Source organism: Gavia stellata, chromosome 9 (assembly GCF_030936135.1).
Source record: "Gavia stellata isolate bGavSte3 chromosome 9, bGavSte3.hap2, whole genome shotgun sequence".
NCBI lineage: Eukaryota > Metazoa > Chordata > Aves > Gaviiformes > Gaviidae > Gavia > Gavia stellata.
Genome location: NC_082602.1, coordinates 15298837 through 15317035, shown reverse-complemented (window position 1 = coordinate 15317035; position 18199 = coordinate 15298837). Strand labels below are relative to the sequence as shown.

The 18199-nt window shown below is 35.2% G+C and overlaps 1 protein-coding gene across 11 annotated transcripts in view; it reads right to left on the bottom strand.

Moving 5' to 3' along the window:
- KCNMA1 (potassium calcium-activated channel subfamily M alpha 1) overlaps positions 1-18199 on the bottom strand; it is a 511181-nt gene that overhangs the window by 174464 nt on the left and 318518 nt on the right. For all 11 annotated transcript variants that reach the window (XM_059820930.1, XM_059820929.1, XM_059820934.1 and 8 more), the window contains one exon: positions 1503-1578. In XM_059820930.1, coding sequence (XP_059676913.1) covers positions 1503-1578 — 76 coding nt within the window. The remainder of the gene's footprint in view (positions 1-1502; positions 1579-18199) is intronic.

Genomic DNA, 18199 nt, shown 5'->3' with positions numbered 1-18199 from the left:
ATGCCAAGCACACTGAAATGCCTCTAGTTGAAAACAGTCATATAAGGAAGCTCTGCTTTACGGGCTTTCTAATAATCAACATTTGGGTTTAACAGATATTTGGACATTCATGTAAATAACCACAGAGATTATGATATCTAATCTAAGAGTAAATTTTGGACCAGAGAAATGCTATTTAAATGAACAGGTCAATCTTGAATAAGCCAGCTCTAAATACACTGAATGTGGTTAATGCAGTATCCCTTCATTTATGGATCTGGAAGTTTACAAATCCACCACTCCTGAAGGGGCTTTTAGCCTTTACCCCAAATCCTTTGAGTTTATGGGGCTTTTCCATTGACTGTCATTTCTTTTGGTGAGGTTGTTCTATGTGCTAAATGTGAACTCATTAGATATTCTGAGCTCCTGCACAAATTATTCTCCTCTACCATACTGGTAACATTCTATGCTATTGGACCACATCATCACTGCACAGTCTTTGATTCTTTATTTGACAAGAACTGGATTCCTTACAGCCACACAGCTAAAGACAGATAGTGTGAAAGTTTTACAGCAAAGGGAATAGTTTCAAGGTTAGGGGTTGAAGAACCAGCTGTTTACCATGAGCATGTACAAGTCTCAAGGATCTATTTCCCCATCACTACTAATTAACATAGCAAGTAAATGGAGTTACTTGCACATAAAGCCTTCGCACATTCATCATCAACTGATGGAGAAAGCATAGGATTTCAGAATGGAACTGAGGTTACAGTAATTATTGAAAGCTGGATTCAGTACTTCAGCTGGGGCATTTTAGGGAATGATGAAAGGCAATGTGTCTCCAACTGCGAGGCATGGGAAGGTTCCTTCCCCGCCCCCCTCCCCCCCCCCCCCTTCAAAGTGATCTTTTGTTCAAAGTTGTGCTGCTTCTGCACAACTTTCATGTATTAATAGCCTGAAGAATCAGTGAAAGCCAGAAGGTTACTTGAAATATTTTAAATAGTCTTTGAAAGAAATGCTAATGACAATGAACACAATATAAAGATAGCTGAGTGTAAAATTAATTTTTAATATTTTTTTTTTATGTGAAGAAGAATGCTCAGTTCAAAAAAACTGAAATAGAGCCACAATGATTATATCTCAAAATACTTTTTAGCTGTATTCTGTTGAATGAATTGTGATTTCTGTTTTTCCAAGGCAGCAGAATATGGACTGATTATGTGGAAAGAAGAAATATTTAATCAGTGCAGAGCTCTCTAATTCATTCTGCTTTTAATTTAGCAGCACTCAGTCTTACTCAGATATTTCAAATGTAACAACACATCACGTAAGATCTTCTACTGATCACATGGCAAAAGATGCTGACACTGATAAATCATTCATCAGCAGAGAAAGGTTTAAAGAATAGAAAACAAGTTATTTTTTCCAGAATAGAAAATAATCTATTACTAGGACCACAAACCTAAGCCATTTATGTTCCGTCACCAATGCAACTAACTCAGTATGTAAGAAAAAGGTCTTACCTTGTTTTAAGGATATTCAGAAACTGCAAAATTTCTGAAAACTGTATCAGTCTAAGGGCTCTTAAAAATCTTAAACCTGCAGTAAAGAAAAAAAAAAAGCTCTAGTAAAGAATAATTCAAATTATAACAACAATTCACTTACAATAACAGTGATCAATGAAATCAACATAGGTAACATACAAAATGTCAAATACCTTTGAAATGTTCTTCCATATTTAATGGTTCCAAGATCCTTACCAGGTCTTTTTCAAATTGTTTTAAACTTACTTCCTTTATAGCTGAAGTATCCTACCAGAAACCCTTAGTTTATGTAGGAAGCCATGGAAGGAGACATACAGGCTGAAAGCTAAGGGGAAAAAACCTCACTGAGGTTCCGTTGTAGTTCTAGTGCACATGTCCTTCTCTTCCAGGCTGTCAAAGACACATACAGATCTGAAACTCCTCAGTCCTACAAGCTCCCATGTTGCTTAGTGAAAAATAAGAGATTATGGGCAAGAGATCTGATAACCTGGATAAAGCAGACTGTGTATATGCCTGATTAAATTGGTAAATCTTAATGACGTAAAATCTTTTATTGTAATAATGCTCCCTATCTCCACCCTAATTTCCAAAAACTCAAGCTGGAGAACAGAGGAATGACACATTCTGTCTTAAAAATGATAAATCTACTATAATTCTTCCCATCGGACCATAACTATAGGAATAGATTACACTTTGACTATTTAAAGAAGCAATAATTTTTACAAAGAAATAGCATTTTTGTGTTGAAATCAGGTTGCATGAATAGCAATTCCCAAACAACTGCAAAGCCAGCAAGACATACATAGAGGGAGTGTGAGCAAAAGAAAATACTATAGAAGATTAAGGGCTTAAATTATAAGAGACTTATGCTGACAGTAAATAATTTGGCTGCAGATCTTTGGCATGTGAATAAAAGTACATTATGTATTACACACATGCACAGCTTATAAAATTAAAATAAGGCTTTGAGGATAATTTTTATTACACAGTGCAGCCAAGAGTTACATAAAAGTTGTGTAACATGGTATTGTGACTGTTATAGTTAGGTCCAGGGCAGATTCTTCTCATACTTGCTCTTTATTGACATTTATTTTACCCACTTCCAGTGTTATAAACCACTTTTTATTTCTAGAAACTTAAGGAAAGACTGGTCCTGGCAAACATATAAACCTGGTCACAACCTTCATCATCTTAGTGGAGTCAAGAGGTTCCCCTCAAGAGCAAAGATGTATATGGTGAGATGTGTTTAAATCAAGGCTTCATTTCTGCAGTATTCTTGGAAAGTTGTTAAATAAAATTTTTACTCTTGTTAAGGCTCATAAGTAGCCTTAACAAAGTAGAAGATCACTCCTGTCTATTACATGGATATAAAGTTTCTTTTTATTACTGACTGTGGGGAACTCTGAAGATTAATCACAACTTGAAAACTGGATTTGGGGATCTAGAAGAAAAGCAATAAAATGATGTTTAATAATTATAAACTTCAGATCCACTTGTAATTAGAGGATGATCATTTTGGATCATAGCACTGAAACTGGAGAGACATGTCCCTCTGCTCCACTTGCAGTAGTTCCCACAGTTGCTACTTCTGTACAAAGAGATGTGGCTGGACAGGGATGGAAAGGACCTTTACTAGCAACCCTGAACTTTCTCAGCTTTGTTCCATACAGCTACCTCCCTCACTCCACTCTAGGAACTTTTTGAAAAATGGCTGGTGGAAGGAAAATCCTTCCTTTCAAATGCTTTGCATTGCATCTGAAGTTAATAAGATGGCCAAGTTACCCACTGCAATGTTTCAAAAAGAAGCCTGAGAAACATGAAACTTAGCAATAAAACCTCTATCTTCAAATTCTTACAATGCTTAAGATATGTTTTAGTTGCTGAGACTCAAATGACAGAACAAAAAGAATATGGTTTCAATGTATTTTTTGTGGAAGAAGAAAATCATTACGGATTAAGATCTGCATTTGCTACAGACTACACTGTTTTTAAAAATTCTATTCTCTGAAGGGAATTAAAAAAAAGTGGAGAGTTTGCTTGAACAGTTTACTTGAACTACAAATGGAACTGGCTTGAAATTGTAAAAGGTTACAATCACCTTGTAACCTTTGTACCTTGTCTAGGACATTACTTGTGGGGCTGTGTTTTATAGCTAAAGGAATTATTACACAGAAAGGATCAAATTTTGATCTCTGAAACCTCAGTGTATTACCTGCTTTGTATGGTGCAAATACAAAGAACAAAAATGAAATTAAAATAACAGGTTTCCTTATCATGATGGCAAATTAATTCTTTCCAGTATTCTACTCTTTTCAAGACGCAAACAGTTCTGTTATTAGGTTCCTATACACATGCCATTTTATATGGTTTTCTGTACTTCCTGCCTTGTAAATAATCTGTGAGTTCCATCATCCTAGCAAGAAAGTGGTATTTAATAAGAATGTCTTCCTACATTGATAGTATCAGGATATTACAAGGCATAAGCCCTATTAAAAGGCACTAAGAAAAGGCAGATTCTCTAGATGAGAGAATGAAAACTTCATAGACAAAATACCGTGATCCTGTATGATGCTACCTCTTCATATTTTATAGACAACATGTTTATATTTAATTAGCTTTTATAAAAACATCAGTATTTTTTTTGTATTTATTATAAAATATATTCTATATTGGTCAAAAAAGTCTTTTGGTAAATCAATATGTATAGGAAAAAGAGATCAGGAAAACCTTTCATGACAACACACCTGTGAAGCCTATACAAGTTATGTATTTCAAGTATTTTCAATGCCCATTAAAATTATATTCTTGGTTTTCCTTCAAAGGACATCCAAAGGTCTTTTTTATGAAAACCTAACTGGAATATAATATTCTTTCCAGCTATATAGAAACATCAGCTCATATAAAATTTCATCAGCAGAATGAATATTGCAGGAAAACACTTTTGTTTGGCCTAACAGTCACTGTTCCCAACCAGGTGCTGAACAAGGAGTACAATCTGCCTCAGTGGAATAGAGTGTTAGGGTACTGGATTTAGTAATGCATCTATTGATTCAATTCTGAGTTTTATAATCCCCTTCAATAGAAAATCTAGCAAACTGAGGGCTTTAAAATCCATTTGACATTGACTGATATCAGAGTCAAGGAGAACCTGGCTCAGTAGGAAACAAGCAGAGACTGGGAGTAGCGTTATCACAGAATCATAGAATCATTTAGGTTGGAAAAGTCCTTTAAGATCCTCAAGTTCAACCATAAACCTAACACTACTAAGTCCACCACTAAACCATGTCCCCTAAGCACCTCATCGACATGTCTTTTAAATACCTCCACGGATGGTGACTCAACCACCTCCCTGGGCAGCCTGTTCCAGTGCCTGACCACTCTTACAGTGAAGAAGTTTTTCCTAATATCCAGTCTAAACTTCCCCTGACATAACTTGTGGCCATTTCCTCTTGTCTTATCGCTTGTCACTTGGGAGAAGAGACCAACACCCATCTCTCTACAACCTCCATTCAGGTAGTTGTAGAGAGTGATAGGGTCTCCCCTCAGCCTCCTCTTCTCCAGGCTAAACAACACCAGCTGTTTTGTCTCCATCGTGTCACTCACCTTTTTCTTGGCAAGAGGTTTTATACTGGAATTTTCATATGAGATCTGACTGGAATAGGATATAATATTCTATACTACAATTTTCTTACTGTAAAAATATTTGTTTAGCTACCTGTGTTGCCTGTACAGCTAACAGACCATTTTCAAAGTACACTGAAAATGTAAAATATGTGTGCAATATATTCTATTATTTTTACTAGGTATTTCCTGGGTAACATGTGTGGTGTAATTTTATTTCAGATTCTGAGTGTTCAACCTGGAATCTGTAAAAAAAAAACCAAACCACAACACAAAAAAAACCCACACCACCACCAAACGAAAAGACCAAAAAACACCCACCAAAAAAACCGAAACAAACCCAAAAAACAACCAACAAAACCCCCCCAACAACCACATCTGACTCCCACAGATCAAATGCCTACCTCCTGAAACTCCATACACTGAATTTAGATGTGAAAAATTGATACATCCACACCTTTCAGGCCAATTTTGAAGGGTCACTAAGAGAGGTCAAATACCACCCAAAAAACTGAAATCAATCTTAAATATTACAGAAATCAATGATCTGTACAACAGGAAATAATATGCTATGTTGAAATACTGGGCTAGATCTAGAATACAACAGGAGCGTTTTTATTCATTTCACTACATACTTGTTCAGTTCTGTGAGGAGAGGCGCAAATACTCTGCAGCTATCACTTTGTGACTCTTTACTAAGGACCCGGTAAAACAGATGCTTTAGACCAAAATAGTGATATAAACATGACCAATAAACTACGTGCTAGTAGCAATGCAATTACAGTAGAAAGTTATTTTCTCCATAAAGTTTACAGCAAAATAAACTACATTATTTTAAGCTTTATTTGACTTTACAGTTTTGAAGGTGCTGAAGTATGGTATTTTCCTGTCTGTCAGACAGTTTTGCAGTCTCTTGGCTGAACTGACGCTTTCCGCTGGACTAATATACAGCAGCAAGAAGGATTACCCATAGGTTACAAACCCCAAAAAAAGGAAACTTACAGTTTTAAATCTATAAAGGGGAAGAGGAGGAAATCACGACAGCTAAACTTATCTGTCTTTAATGAGATTCTAAAAAATAGAAACAGGAATTGCAATATTTCTTCATTCAATGAGAGGTCAATCTGCCAGAACACCATCAAGCGTTACATTATTTCTCATCAATGAGATACATAATCCCTTTCTTATTGCCATATGTTGCTTTTTCTGTCAATAGCATATTCAAAATATTGGTATAAGGATTCAATCCACAGGCATTCTGTATACCATTTCTATTCCTGACAAACCATTCACCCATTCGTATCTTCATCATACCTATCAATGGCTACTTCTACCCTATATTTGGTTAAGACCATATGGTTTACTGAAGACTGAAGAAAACAGAATCCATATTTAGGAAATCAGAACCTTTTCTGAGATGCATATAATGGAGGGGTAATTTTTAGGGTGCAAAATAATCCTATCCTGAGTGCCTTCATAGAACGCCACAGAGCAACCTGAGATTCCACTCCCTGTAGATAGGTTTGAAAATGAAAGCTCAAAGAACAAGATGAGAAGAAATAGCATCGGAGGAGAATAATGCGCCATTTCTTGGAAGCAACACAGCCAAAATACTTTGATACATTTCCCTGCCCCCGTTATGAAAGTGTACAAGCAGGGAAAACAACCCACAGTATGAAAAAAATCAATACCCTATGAACCAGGACAGCAAAACTGCATCAAGTTCAGAATCTACATAGGTTGTATACTAATTGCTTTCAAACAATGCTGCATCAAAGACTTGTTAAGAAATCTCTCTGCTGCACACTTCTTTAACTTACTTTTACACCTGTTAAAATAATGACAGCAGTTTTAAAAAGAATTTCTTAATAACTCCACCACTGCAGATTATTACGTTCCATCCTTCAATAAAGACTGAATTACTTGATTCTAGGTGACTACTGAACCCCTTTCATGAGGTATTGGAGATATGGGTACATTACAGCATGCAAGTTTGGGAAGGAATTTTTCCTATAAAGTAAATGAAATCCTCTAGCATTTTTTAGAAGTTAGAAAATTAAATAGTATCTTTTTAGAAAAGAATAACACCAGCACTAGAGACAGAATCACAAACTACAGTTCTGAACAAAAAGTTTAGAGTTGGACCTTACCCCAGTATGAGCCGACCCTACAACAAGACACCAAGGAGCTTCGAAAAGTATGTTGTTCTTCCTTTTCAGGGATATTATGTCCAGCTTTGACACGATATCCATTTTGGAACAATTCTCCAAGAGATTTTTTATGCCTTCTAGTACTTTTATAAGTTTCTGTACGTGTGCTCCCAGAAGGGTTGTGGTAGACTAAAATCTTGCTGGGAATCATGACTATGTATCTTCAGCTTCAGGAGCACTGCACATAAGTATTGTGGTCCAGCCTTCAGTCACAGCATCCACTAATAGCGAAGACAGTGATATATTTGCCCTTCTTTTTGCTAATTCCGTATCAACATGGAGAGACAGCTCAGAGCTCTTTCCTTAACAGAACTACTCTCTGGAAGCAGTTTTATTTAACTGGACACAGGATAATGCAAAGTTCACCTTTACATGTTGCTACCAAAAGATAATTCAGTATAATCTAGTCCACTTCTGTTGGCATGAAACAAACAGAATTAATTCAAATACAAAACTCAGCCTGACAAAACAAACAGTATCACAAACTGGATGGACAAAACAAATCACAGAAGCAGGCAGGCAGTGCAGATGCTCCTCTGATCCATGATGTATTAGAGCTTAAAAGCCATCTTCTATCCGGATATTACCACATAAGCTTCTTTCAGATACACCAAAGAACCACACCCATTGATCCAAAACCCACAAACGTGATGCTGTTCACTTGGAATGAACAGGTTCTCTCATAAAGAATATAGTTGTAGTTCATGTATATAAAGGGAATTGTTTACTGGGTATTATTTTCTTCAGCAACTTTACATATCTGTCTTCCGGTTAAAGCTAGTATGCAGAAGGCAGAGGTCATATAATCAGCCAACTCTTACAGGATTTATCCCAGATGAACTAAAAAAACCCAAACAAACACAACAAGCCTTCATCTAATCCCAGTTAATGACAGCTATATTACTGAAGGGAAAAAAAACAAACAAACACCCAAACAATTTAGCTATCAAGCAAGAGCACAAAGAATAGAGCGCATTAGTTCTTCCAGGCAGACTTGCTCTGTGAATATTCACAAAACTAGATTTTTGTTCAGTCAGCTACCATCTCATTCAATTAGAAAAAACTCTTTAAAATAAAATGTCAATGTGAGATACTACCTTGCATGATACACTTTCTTAGTCAACTTTCCTGCTTTGAGCATAACATACAAACTTCATCTTGAAAAGCTATCTTCATTTCGAGGAATATGCTTATCATTCCTATTTTTTTTCCCCAGAGGAGCCACAAAGATGTATTTGCCAAAAATATATCAATGCCATCTGGAGTACAATGCAAAGCAGACACAAAAATAGGCTGCACCATGTGCTTATAGGAAATGTACAGGATCTCAAAGTGTTTTGGAAATGTTACTGAAGTGTGACAATGCCAAATATAGAAATGGGGAGAACAGTACACACAAATTTCAAGTAACGTGCAGTGAGTGAATCAGAGGACTCCTTTACATTGTAACCTTTACACTATGTTCTTACAAACAACCTGGTCATGTTCCCTCTGGTTACAATAGTAAAGTTCCATTGAGTCTAGCAGGAAGTTTTTTTGATTCTACACATACTCATGCAGACATACATATATATATAAAATATATCTGTGAGCACTTTATCTGTGTTACTACTCACATCTTGTAAAGCTCAAATTGAAATAGTCCTACTTACTTTTTACCATATAAGGCATACTATTTTTCTTTCTTTTTGTATTTCATCTTGAATAGTATTATAATCTTCTTGTTATCCAATTATAAACTTATCATTAGTGTACTTAGTATGGCAAATGTTTGGATGTAGAATCCATTTACCTGTGAGCCTGGAACATCTCTAAAGGAAAACAGTACCAAAGTAATAAATAGCAAGAGCCAAGCTGTTTAGTTTACATAACCTATATTTTGGTTTTAGTAATTTGACAGTACTCCTTTAACTCTCTCAGCTCCCTGGCATACCCAGATTTTTATCAATTTTCTCCCTTTTTCTGTCAGTGCACTGCTAAATCTGTTCCATGAATCAATATCTGAAAACATGAATTAAATGACAAAAACTTGAAATAAATCAAAAATAAACCTGTTCCACAAGTTAAAAATATGAATCTAAATTTCAGCAGCAGCAGGATCATGACATAGTCAGCATCACAGACAGAGCCACACAAAGATGTTTGTATTACTTTCCTGTGCAGAAGTTTCTGCTTTCCAGTGGAATGGTTTTTAGCATATTGTTCTACAATCTGATTATGCAAGACAGCTTATTGTTTTCACTGAGAGTACAGTTCTCTACCACCTATATTATCTACCTATTACTTGACCAAATTTTTCATATTAGATGTAAAACTAGATTACAGAAAATTGTTCTCTGTAGGCTAAATTATTTTTTTCTTCAATTGGCAAAAAACCTACCTTTTAGATATCACATCATCTAGCTCAGATGAGCATCTGAGTGAAAGTCTGAAGTCCAATTAAGCAGATAAAGATGATGCCAATAGGAAAATGGCACTGTTTCCAGTGTTTCTGTACTTTTTCCTACCCCTGTGAAGGACACAGTTGAGAGTCTACCAGTCTGAGGTAGACTTAAAACTCCTAAACTCTGTGTTATCAGAAACACCGGAGATGTGTGCAATCCACTCCAAAGTATTTATTCCAAACTAATCAACATTCATTCTGTTCTAAAGAGCTCTAGGATGACTTGTTAAAACTTACTGTACCTCCCATGAACCCAAGATAATTAAAGTATGTAATGAGTGAAGTTTTCCATATTTTCAACAGAAGTGTATCCTTGGAGCATATCACTCCATGACCCTCCCTGAATTTGCCATAAAAATGGATTGATATACTTATGGAGGCATTGCTACCATTAAATGACAACCTGCTTTCAAAAGTCCATCCAAATGTGAAACCATTAATCTCAAATATGCAGAAGAAAGCAAGACTTCTCAGCAGCTGAGCTCTGTTTTACCTTTGGCTATGCAGGAACTAGGTGCTTGCTATACCATCTTGCAAGAGGGCAAGCGAAGAGCAGATCTTTGGCCCAGGCAACCACTGTATTAGGTAGAAGTGGGTATCGAATTATTGTGCTCTAAAGCACAAGTTAGACAGGGATGACTGATTTGCTGTGCTTTTGTAGGATACTATCTGCTTACAGTTGTGCCCAAAAGCATAATCTAGAAAAAACATGAAACACAAGGAAACCTGCCAAGGAGAAACTGCTGTAGAGAAAAATAACTTCATTATATCCGGTGACCATTCTCTCCCTGAAAATTGCTTTTTAATTTATTTTACAGTAAGGCAACACAAAATGTTCCACATGTTATCTTTCATCTCTTTCAGGTTGCTACTTCTGAAACTACAGTGTAAAAGCCATTGTTCTACAAGAAATGGCCCTTAAAATTTTCATTGGTCCTATTTCACAAAGGTTAAAAGTATTATTCATAGAAAAAAAAAATAACGTGGTGTGTCTGAATATAGAAGCTATACAGGTTGGCCAACAACTGCTTTTTGGTACAGCTTTGTAGCATTGTCTACAGGTTATGACAAAAACAGAACAATCTAATGTCCATTCTGCCAAGCACTTAGCATTCATTAATCTCACTAACTGATTTAGAAGGTAAATTTACAATCGAAACTTGAGGTCCTGAAGAAATGCATGGAGTTGCAGTATTTTTTTTTTTTTATCTCCCATGTCAAAGTCTTAAGATATTAAACCATTTTCAGAAAGCTTGGCACTAGCAACAACAAAAACAGAGTCACTAGATAAGTAAACATTAACTTTGCTGCTTTATACCACTTCAGGCAATGACTATGTCACATTCCGTCAGACAAGCAGAGATATACCCAGCGGTGAATGAATAGCAGACCTTTACATAAAATCAGAGTGTATTATCTTGTAAACATAATTTTTTATAAAGGAAGTATTATCCCACCAAACTGATAGTGGTGCCATTTTTAACAAAAGGCTGAAAGCATGAAGGGAAGGATAAACAATATTCATACTTACCGCATGGAAAAAAGAGCTAGGGAGAAAAGCAATTTATTCATCTCTCATTTTTCTATTTTTTTTTAATCTTGCAGTTGTGTAATCCTTTCTATATACTGAAGTCCATGTTCAAAAAGGATGCAAAATATGCCTTTTTTAATTCTTTGGGTTTTGGAGAATAAATTAATTGGACACTTTACTGATGATGCTGCTAAAATCAAGATGACCATTAAAATAACAGGTTAGACCTCAGCAAGCTAATCTTGCAGACAGGTGGCACTGAAGGTTGGAAACTTGGGTTTTATTTTTTAAAGTGCCCATTACAACTCAGTCTACAATAGTTTCACCTCCTGAAGAATGACGAGTTAGCATCTTGTATAATTTTCCCTGGCATTCATCAGGAACAAATTGCACTAAAATCAGGAATATGCTATTCTGAGAGGCTGTAACCGTGGGGTAGGACAAATGATAAGAACAAAGGCAAAGGAAGGACAAAGGCCAGATCTAAAGCCTGACTCATGCTGCAGGACGTTGGTTTAAAAAAAGACTTGCAATTCTGCCTGTCTTTGCTCTTGTGAGTCACAAGGCAAGGGCCATAACAGCCAACGAAACAATGAGCATACTATAAAATAAGACTTGAAAAGGAGTCAAATATTTCAGTTCTAATCAACTGGTATGTAATGCATCCTAGCCATTGAACCTTCTTTAGCCTTTGAATTGAACAAAGAAAATATTTAAAGAATAGATAAGAGCAGATACATGCAGATATGAAAAACAGGTTGTGAAAATGATACACCACAAAATTCTATGTGATTATGATCCAATGCAATAAAAAAAAAATCTAAAAAATCAGTTTTCTGACCAGATGTGTGCCAAGCTTCATAAAAGATTTATGCCTGTCCAAGAGAAGTTTTACTCAGTGTAGAGAATGATTCCTTGCACATGGTTTAAATTTATATTGTAATAACAACAAACAGAATATTTCATACCAGCTGTCAGATTAAGAATCTAGGCATAGGATTTCATAGAAATCAAAGAATATAGTGTTTTAACCGCTTTTTTGAAATATAGCTGTCATGTAGGTCCACACGCCACTTATCAGTACCCTTTATTTCACCTCATGCCAGCACTAAAAAGTAGTCTTTACCTATTCAGTACTGTATCATGTTTAAATACAAAGTCTAAGAACTGCAAGTGTCAATTCAGCCCTAAGGCTGAATCAAGAATAAATCCAATAAAATGAGTAGCATTTAAAACTCCTCTTTTCAAATTCATGTCTGACAGAAAAATCTGTCTGTGATCTGTCCACTGAGAAGCAAATTCTCAGTGAGTTTTAACTGCACACAAATGCTTGCACTAGTAGGCCAATGGTACCGAATCACTAAGAATAGATAGTGCACAGAAATTTTCCTTATCAAAGCAGATTAGAACCAGTGCCTAGAAAAGTAGGTGTCTGATATTTTCCTAGAAGATGCCGTTCCTCCAAATGTATGTATCATTTGCTATTTTCCGCTGAATGCAACATATTTCTTATATGATCCACCTAGCGTGCAACTATGTATCATTTCCTATAGATGAATTTCCAAGTTAAGAGTGAGCATGAGAATCCAGATGAACCTATCTTGGTTTGTTTTTATTTTCTAGATATCTCTGCTTTTACAGTGCTGATATCTACATTTTGCCCACAATAGGAAAGAAAGCGAAACAATGCAGAAGAATCCAAATTCAGTGTTAATATGGAATTTAATAGAAAATAAAAGCTGGGATCACACTATTTTCTTTACAAATTATCCCATCTCATTTGAATTTATACTTGCAATATTTTACATGTAGAGATTCAGATGTTCATTGACTGCCACGCCATCATGATATATATTGCCTGCCAACTAACCACTATAAAAATAACTTTTTCTTAAGAGCTAGCATTGTCCTAATCACATATCTAGCCATTACTAAACACTTCATTAACTATGCTTTAATAAGTATCTGAATTTTAAATAATTAAATTATATAAAAATATATTAACATTGTATATACAGTATATAAATTTTAATATGTAATAATAAAAATTAATTTATTATTACATACATAATTAATCACTTAAGCACATAATTAAAAAGTGAACTTCTAAATAATATCATATCTATTACCTATAGCAGCCTTTATGTAACAGAACATTGGTAAGAACACCTATAGGATTTAGAATTACGATAGCAGCTATGGAACTTGGATGTTGAACAGGAAAGGGTCACAAAGGTTGAATTTTGAAAACAGAATAAATACAAAGGTTGTGAAAGGCATTCGAATCATATTATGATTTTATATTTATCCCATTGTGATTATTTCTTCTTCTGTCACAAGGCTGAAGAGGCATTACATCCTTGAACTCCACTGACTCTTACCTCAGAGAAAAGCATCCCAGCTCAGAATTAAGTAAAAACGAGCAAACTGGTGCAATGTGAAAATAATATTCATTCCGACATCAGCTCACAGTGTCAATGCCATACTTGGCCACTAACATTACAGCTAGCTCATAGCAATAAAAGACCTTTCTGCTAAGCTACGGAGGTATGCATCCGCATCCCCTAAGTTTAGCATCAACTGAAATTATTCTACGTCTTCAAGCACACGACACTTTGAATGACCAAGGGGCTGCAGTGTGAAGGAATGAGATTGGCATTAACTGTTGGATGCACAGTGATTAGAAAGGAAGCAGTGTATCTCTGTAGCGCAGCATGAGCGCACCTGTACACAAAAACCTCATACAGTTCTGAAGGTAAATGTTCCACACAATAAGGCGTTGATCAAAGAAAAACATAACCAGCAATTAAGACGACAATAAAGCTGATAGATGATTTATACTGAGCAGCAGAGTAACTAGGTGATAATGGAGAAATAACCACTGGAGAGTTTTGAGTACCTCAGAAATCTCTAGACTAAACCATTTTGCTCTCAGTCATCTTTGCTTACGAGGGACTAAAACATTTTCCTTTTGATTATGCAGATTATCGTCTCCAGATATCCTAACTTGAATGCAAAACCTCTTGAAATTGAACTTGACAGTTAAGATACTAAGTGGACGATTCTTTTCAGCTAAACCTCCACAGTGATGCTACAATATTATTATTTTTAATAAAAACAGCACTCCTTACAGGATAATGCTGAACAAAATGTTATGTACTAGACCTGCTCCTGTACAGCACACTTCCATCTTTCCTACTTTATAGAAGCTGATTTAAAAATAAGGCAAAATAATTCCCCTGTATAAATCACTTACAACTGGAACAAGAAAATGGCTTTAGAAAAAAAAAAGTTTTATATACTAAAAGTTTTACTTATGTAGAAAACCGCATTTTTCTAAGTTTAAATACTATTTTTAAATTTAAAAATGTGTTATTCCATTTCTGATCTTTATCTGCCATCTGCTATATTTTTACTAGCAACAAACAAAAGAGCTGATAAAGTCAAATAGGCTGCTTCTCCAATATTTCAGCTTTTGACCTGAAGTAGCAACTAGGGAGATTTCATAAGAAAGCCTGCTTCTGGCAAATCCCTGTGCAATTTTGAAGACAAGATAAGCTTAGATAGTTGGAACCTAAAACACCAAAAAAATTCAAATTCTTTGGCTTCATATCCCTTTACACATACTAAATCAGAAAAGTAAGATTGGTAGTTAGATTTAGAGCAAAATGTTTCATAACTAACGTAAGCCTATATAAAATTTGCAAACACACAATGTACTGATTTTTTCAAAAAGAATTAAAAACTAAATGACTGAATGAAAAAAGTGCACTCCAAAATTTCGTAGCAGCTTATTTAACACTGCTCCATATTAAAATGTTCCCTGAACAAAAGAAAGTGGAAAAAGCAGCCAAAAGATCCAAAAGCATGTAGTTAGAAAGAGCAAGCAAATACTGCCCTCTGAGCATCATTAGCTTCACTGGGAAAGACTTTCTGGCAATCCATCAGGTACACCACTGCAGTGCAAGTAGTTATGGAGGCATCAATAACTTCAGAGACACTTTTGTGATGCAGAGAAATGTCCTTCCATTTATGGACTGGATTTTCTCTGCTGTGTTTCTGTTTTTATTTTATTATTTAGAATTTGAGTTAGTATGATACTAAACACTGCTGAAGGTGATAACAAGGTTAATGAATACTAAATGTCTGGGGGTCAGCAGTGAATCAAGAATAAGCCCTGCATAATATAAGCATGGACACTATAAATACAGAAGTACTAGAGAACCTTAGGAATTCAAAAAAATGATGTGAAACAAGTGGCAAAAAGTGGCTGACTGAAAGATACTATTTTTCTTGACTTGTGTCAATATTGTATGAAACTCTGCCAGACGGTATAAATACCCTGCAGTCCAAAACTTCAGAAAAAGTCTTAAATACTTTAGCTGGAAGAACACTTATCTCTATATCCCAAATTTTCCTTCTCTACCCATCACCTGACTTTGTATGGCAAATTACTGCAACTGCAAAAATTGAATAGTGGTTCAAGGAACAGATTGAGGAGGAACGTAGCATTGTTACAAATTATTATCCATCCAACTGTTACTTCTGAAATGTCACATAAGCAGGAAGGTCAGAATTTTGCTCGTATTGATATGTGAAGCATAGAAGCACAAGAAGTAATCTTACCTAATCCCAACGGGGTTTTGGCCTATCAGGTGATGGTCAAGCAGTGCATCTAAAGAAACATATTAATGAAGTTTCTCCTTTTTAGTTTGGAATTATAATAAGAGTGAAAATCTTAATCAAATCCTCTCTTGATTTTTCTTAGATTTATATATGAAGTTGACTGAAGGAATTGCCAAAAGATTATTGAAAGGATATGAATGATCTGGTTTATATAAACTTCCAATCACAGTTGAGTACATAAGTTCATTCGGAGCTCTCCGATATTCAGTAAGAACAGCCACTATATGAACTTTCTAAGGGCTTGTATGGAATTCCTAACTTCTAATCTTTCTAGTGAGATCCCAATATCTTTGCATCAGTTTATATCAATTCCAGTCTCAACAGGATTTGCTTCTGACTAATTCAGTCTTGCAAGAAGGTCAGGAAGAACATGACTGGGTCTGGGGTTTTTCTAAATTACTTAAACTGCATAGCACATCTTTTCTTAATTCCACATAAACCAAGCCTCATGCACCACAGAGCACACTAGACAACTGATGCTGAATTAATGAGACCTACAAGGACATCTCAGTACAGTTAGTCCAGGTCTTAGAAGATAAAAAGAGATCCTTTAAGCTGTGTTACAGAAGTTAGATGCTTAGAAATACAAAATGAGATAAAGCTCAAAAGTGGTCACCAGAAATCATAAAACTTACGTTAAAATTACCAGAATATAAACTCTCATGTTCTAGGTATAAGGACTTCTGGTTTGGGGCTTATGCAGATACTAATTATATTACTTATAAAGTATAAAATAGTGTAAACAACAAGCATTGAAAATTCAAAGTTGAGAGGATCACACTCTGCAACAACATTACTCAGTTTCAATGTATTAAAAAAAAAAACAGTTACCAAGAAATCAGTGAAAGAAGCTATCAGGGGGAAAACTACTGGATAATATATAATGAATAGACTGAATGACTACAAGGTACTGTACAAGTTAACATACTACCTTGGAGCCAAGACATGAAATTTTATTTTCAACTGGTCTTTCAGCTGACTTCTAAAGATAAGAAACAATTAGTTAAATAAAAAACCCCTAATCTTATCTCTCATATTACAATCCAGGAAAGTGTGCAAATTAGTTACATGTTGTAGGTAGCTCAGGAAAATTTGGAAAGCCTCTGATTAATGATAACACAATGATCTTTTTGGACACTCTAAGTAGCTTTTTTAACTGCCCCTCATGCAAAGGAATACAAATGCCAGAAGACAGCATAGGTGAATTATGGGTTCCCTAAGCAGTTTGAGGGAAAGGGTTTCCTTCTTTTAAAACATTAGTCCATATTCTGTTAAAGACAAAGCTGTACAGTTCAGGTAGCCTTCATTTGAGCAGAAGGGACTTAATCACAGAGTCTGAAAGACCACTGAAACCATTAGAGAACACAAGAGCAGTCATAAAGTAATGAAACTGATAAAAAAAAGCAGGGTAAAAAGAAAACATTAGAGTGTTTTTTCACAGAATATGCAGATCTTCAGAACATATTTTGATTAGACAAGAAGGGATATGGAGAGAAGAAAATTACATAACATCTTACCAGAAAATACAAAATGTTTGGCTATTAAGAGGAATTGCAGTGATTTATTTTTCAGCATAAATCCCATACACTTGATATTACCATCCTATTACGATCCTAGAGGGAGTATGACTGAATGAAATATGAGTAAAAAAGTTAAAATCAGTTACTACAAAATACTTAGAATTTAGCAGTCCTTCTATACCAAAATGACGTTCTGTGTTTCTGAATCACTAAATTTGGCAGACTATGATCATGAATGTTTATGGATCGATGTCCAGAAAAACCATGAAATGTAACATTAACCGATGAGGACAATAGACAATTTGAGTATATCAGATAATGTAAAGTCTAGCTGCTTATGTTCCTTTGTATAATACATGTAGAAAAAAAAAGTTTGGTTTACACCATGGAAATGTCTATCTGAAAAACATATGCTGAAGAACATTAATATACATTTAGAAGTTCTAAATATTATAACCACAGAAGAATAGTAAGAGTATTTCATTGAAGGGAGGGTTGTCTATATCACTTCATCTTGGCAGACAAAGGAAAACTGATTATGGAATTCAAATTTAGGCTGTTTAAATTAAAATACTGATTACATTTACTGTTCACATAAACAAACAACAAAAAAAAAAAACCAAAACAGAAAACAACAAAAACCCCAGAAGTCCAAAATAGCACTA